At 42.6% G+C, this 5,224-nt stretch overlaps 1 protein-coding gene across 1 annotated transcript; it reads right to left on the bottom strand.

Annotated features, from left to right (window-relative positions):
- Nucleotides 1-335: 335 nt before the first annotated feature.
- LOC133928914 (scarecrow-like protein 1) lies at nucleotides 336-4,434 on the bottom strand. Its single transcript, XM_062375441.1, has 4 exons — nucleotides 4,277-4,434; nucleotides 1,302-2,728; nucleotides 942-1,097; nucleotides 336-843 (listed from the first exon to the last, which is right to left on the bottom strand). Exons 2-4 carry the CDS (start codon nucleotides 2,612-2,614, stop codon nucleotides 645-647), a joined length of 1,668 nt encoding a protein of 555 aa, XP_062231425.1. The 5' UTR covers nucleotides 2,615-2,728; nucleotides 4,277-4,434; the 3' UTR covers nucleotides 336-644.
- Between the last annotated feature and the right edge of the window lie 790 nt (nucleotides 4,435-5,224).

Genomic DNA, 5,224 nt, shown 5'->3' with positions numbered 1-5,224 from the left:
CGTTCGAAGAGGGGTCCATGGAAAGCTAGAAGCCGGAGAGAGCTATGCTGCGTTTCGTCGAAGATTCTCGTTTGCAAGGTCGCAGCTCCCAAGTGGATCAACTGACATATGAAAACTGTCGGTCTTGCTGAATGGCGGTTCTGGGAGATAGCACATATAGAGGAATGGACAAACCGCCTCATTCACAACCTCAGATGTCAAACTGTTGACCCACAGAAGCAATCAGATTTCCATGACATCTGATGGATAATCCTCCTGGTATATATATATACACACGATCGTCGGTTCAGTTGTCATAGCCATGCGCTGCGCCCAAATGGTATAGACGACGCAAATTTTTGTTCTTTATCCCATCTGCTACTGGAGCAACCATACAGAACTTTATAGATGAACAATGTCGATATATTGTCATTCTACCCTCCCAAAAGAAGGGCAAAATACATCACAATGATACGGGATAATTGTGTGCAACACAACATATTTCACCTAAGAAATTAGGTACATCTCAATAAGTCTACGAGAAACACGCTAAGGTTAGCTATGAATATATGATAGGTTAACACCACAGCGATAAACATATTTTTACTGCCCTTGCACCACGAGCTCCTAAAATGCAGCAGTGCTAAAATATGCAATACGAGCGTCTATTGCCATGCTGACGCGACGACGAGTGTCTTGTCGCCCCAGCCAAAATGAAGTCCATCGTGGACCTTCTCGAATTTGTACTTATCGCAGTACGATTTCAGTAGAGATCTTGTACCATCAATAGCATTGCTATTGAACGGAGACGGCAGAAAGCCAGCCATTGTCATTCTCGCTCGCCATTTCCCAGCCACTTCGTACCTGCGATAACAGCATTATTTTCAAGCAGGTATTTTAAATATTGGAGTTTGCAACGTGCAAGAGACCAGAGCTCCAGGGAGAATGATGTTAAGAAGTACCTTTCCACACGGTCAGGGCCTTCACAAGCTAAGATGTTGACAATTTCTCGCGCAAGGCACTGCCTCTCCACATTCATTCTATCTGGGCTTTCCCTTGGAAGTGTCGCATCCAGTGAATCAAAAACTGCCGAGTAATAGTCATTGACCTCACGAAACCTGCGTATCAAAGGGCTAAATGAGGAACGACATAGATACAAGAGCGTAGCGCAAATACAAAGTTGAAAGACGATATTTCTTTCATAAAACCAGCATTTCGAAGAACGCATGTTGCTGAAATGGGAAATTAAATAACACATATAGCCCTGGTTTAGACAATTCTGTGTACCAGATATGGTAAAAATAATTCATGAGAGAACCAACCTTGCAAGGAATGGGGTAGTATTAGTATTTGCATCCTGCTCGACCAATGTCACTAGTTTTGGCCGGAGACCCTTCACCATACGGAGGAGCTGGTCCCTTTCGTTCACAATGGAAACACTTTCATCAGGCAGGTGGTGCAGCAGGAACGCAAAGTTAACAATTAGGGCCTCTCCGGGACGGCAATCCAGCATAGCAGGCGTCACATCCCCGACGTTAGCAGCCACTGCCCTGAACTCAAATGTTACCTCACAATCCTCTGCAAGTTTCTCTAGTCGCTGCCCAACAACCTTCAGTCCTCCAACAGCCCTGTTTACTGACTCTGGGTCATCGACGCCAGTTATCCTCAAACGGAGTGGCTTATTACTGTTACTTCGTAGGAACTGTATTAGCGTTATGTACTGGCTACCCTGGTTGATGTCAAAGTCAATGATGTGCACAATCTCTTCGCCTTTGCAGGCTTCAAGAATAGCATAGTTAGCAGCCATGAAGCCTAGCCTGTAGCATGGGCAGATTTCAAAGAGGATCTGCATAGCTGAAAGCTGGTACGGAGAAGGGGCCTCCTTGCACCTCAGGGCCCTATAGATTCCTTTTCCTGAAGACTGTATTGTGGCAGCAAGGCTCTCAACAAGATAGGCCGCAATTCTCTGAGAAGGGTCACCCTGAATTGCTACCTTCTGTCGTAGTTCTATTATGATTGATTGTGCTTCATCGATGCTGTATTCAGATATTGCTTCAGCACAGTCAAAGAGCAACTGTTTTGGGTCCCGTACTTCTCCATTATTGCTGTCAGGACAAACGAGGCTTGATTCGGGTGATGACTCTTTTGGAGAGTCTGGGTACATGATATTCTTCATGGTATTAGTCCATTCATTGTTGTTCTTGTGATCATCCCAATCATCGCTAATGCTTCCTGACAAATCAGAAAGGACCGCATCACCATCGTCGAGTAAAGCATGCTCAAGCTCCTGAAGCTTTAGTCTGATCTCATCTTCATCAAACTCTGCTTCGAGATCGGAGGTCTGATTGTCCGATAAAGATTGAGAGTTCTGCTGGGATATATTGGAGGTTACTGGAAAATATGTTACCGCATCGAAGTGAGATTCAAAATGGACATCCGGATTGTAAAACGAGTTCTGAAATACAGGAGGTGGTGCTCCACTGAAACCAGACTGTCTGCAGCCCTCAGCGTTATATGGTTGAGGTCCGTGACCAAGCAATTCTGTACCGGAGGCAAATCTTTGTGAAGAGAAACCTGAGCTTGGTGGCCCAAAAGCACAGGATGTTGATGGGGCTGCTTGCCTAACAAAAGACATTACTTCTCTTACAATTCTCAGGCTGCCAGGTCGATCTATCACTTTCCAAATCTGAGATAAAAACACTCGACACAAAGCTTCCACCGATCAATCAGCCTGAACAATTTCTAACACCTGCAGTTAGAAAACAACAAATCAGAATAAAAAAATGTAAAAGTCCATTGACATATCTTTAGGAGTACACAAAGACGTTTATTATGGCTTGCCACAGCATTTCAAGATCAGACAGCTTTCTTTTCCCCTACCATCATAGGCTTTACCGAACATAAGATATTCTGTATTTTTGGCATGCCTTGTATGTGACACGTACAAGCACAACAACAAAAAACATGGCTGTACATTGTCATCTTGAATTTGTATTCGTTTGACTTTCTATGACGATTGTGTTGACAGATGTATATCTTCACGGCAAAGCAAGTCAATTAGTCAAATCCACCAATCCATTAAAGAATACCATGCTTCCTACAACATTTCCTCACAATAAAAAAGGTTGGCCCGGCCAGAAAGAGTTGCTTCTAAGACTCGGTGACCTTATCCCCAAACCTGCCACGTTGACTAACTTCGTGCTCTTGCAACGACAATCAAATTGAGTAGGAAGTATACCTAAAGGCTATACTGAGAATTCATATGTACATACCTAGACTACATACCCAAGGCAATAATGCAGAGGGAACAAAAATCCAGCTGTTAAACCAGGAAAAATAAGAAAAATTTTATGTGGTCTCGGAGAAATTTAAGCCATCTATTTTTGGATCGGATGATCTAGATTGATTAGAGTACTACCCATTATTTAGATGTAGTATGAGTAATATATGAAAAGAGTATATGTAGTATAAGGGTATTTTTGAAAAAAAAGAAAGAAATAGCATTGTAGTTATATCGTGCAAATTCATAGGTTTAATGTTTAGACTGGTCTGAATGCTGATTATTTAGTTGAACGATTATTTCGAGATTAGGTATAAAAAGACTACAGTACCCTTCAATGGTATGATAAGTAAATATTAATATTTCTATCGTAATTATAAAAATATCCAATCACGTGGATGATCAGATTAAATTTATAATACCTCCTGCATACAGTTAGTACGGAACCCGTAAAAGGACTAAAAATAAATAAAAGATGAGAAACCAAGAACAGCGAGCAACCGCATACTTGTATTCTCCGGTATCAAACAATAAATAACCCGCTAAACAAATCCGGGGAAGAAGAAGAAAAATCTCCTGCAAACTTTGACGAAATTGGCCACCTAGCACGCGGTAAAAGAGTAAATAGTAGATTTTTATTTTATTCTTTTAGGTAAGAGTAAAGACTAAATGATTTTCTCAAGCTGAACTATCGACGTTAACTCCGATCGAACCCTGCAACTCTTCCAATCAGTCGACGCTAGGAACGCCGGTAGTTTATTTTCTCGTTTCAACATAACCCTCCTAACACCTGATTGGTTCCCTCTGCCTGGAAGCTGCGGCAACTCACCCCTGCCCGGAGCATCCAGGAGCAGCAGAATCATGCTGGAAACTCCTAGCGGGGCCCGAGGAAGCAGGGAAGCTTAGCTCCCCCTCGGGCTTGCTTGGATGGGTGATTGACTCCCTGTCCATTCAAACAAGCCCCAAAAGGGAGGAGCAAAGAGAATTTCGCGCAGCAAAGGAGCAAGAAACAAGTACCTCCGAGGATCGGCCGGCGCGGGGAGCGTCTGCTCGGGCAAGGCGACGAGCGTGGAGGCGAATAAGTAAAGTTCCTGCGGCGGGGGCGCGTGTGGAGAGCGCAGAGCAGGAGCAGACAAGCGGGAGAGGAAGAAACAAATGGTGGGCGCGTGGGTTAGTTGGGAGCGGGTATAACAAAGCCCGCCGAGTGCGACGCGGCACACGGCACGCGGCCCGCCCCGCGTCTTTAGAAACATCGATACAACTGGCGGACTGATCGGTTACCCACACGAATGAATTCTCGTTCATGGTTTCGTATAATTTCAAGAGAAACATATTTAGTTATTATAGGATTAGAAAAACTCATTACTGCTTCTGTTATTACAGATATATACATATATATATATATATATATATATATATATATATTAAATAGATCTAGACTAAGGCCCTTACACATACACATGGCCCAATACTCCTCAAGATGATAGATATCTATCATTTTTATCTTGCTACATACTAAATCACATTCTTTTACTCCTAAACCTTTAGTTAAATCATCCGCTACTTGACTACCTGAGCTTATATAACTCAACTCTATAATTCCATAATCTAACTTCTCTTTGATAAAGAAACGGTCTATCTCCACATGCTTTGTTTTGTCATGCTGAACTGGATTATTAGCGATGTTGATAGTTGACTTATTATCACACTAAATTCTTAAGGTGCCTTTTCTTAGCACATTCAGCTATGATAAGAGATTCCTTACCTATAACATCTCGCTCACCACAAGAGACATAGCTCTATACTTTGCTTCAGTAGTTGAACAAGATACAACCGATTGCTTCTTATTCCTCTATGACACCAAATTTCCTCCAAGAAAAACACAGTAGCCTGATGTGGATCTCCTATCATCAAGACAGTTGGTCCAATCAGCATCACAATAGCCCTCCACATTTAGATGATCAT

Source organism: Phragmites australis, chromosome 9, assembly GCF_958298935.1.
Source record: "Phragmites australis chromosome 9, lpPhrAust1.1, whole genome shotgun sequence".
Taxonomy (NCBI): Eukaryota; Viridiplantae; Streptophyta; class Magnoliopsida; order Poales; family Poaceae; genus Phragmites; species Phragmites australis.
The sequence above is the reverse complement of the archived record's forward strand: the minus strand, read 5'-3'. Positions and strand labels throughout refer to the sequence as shown.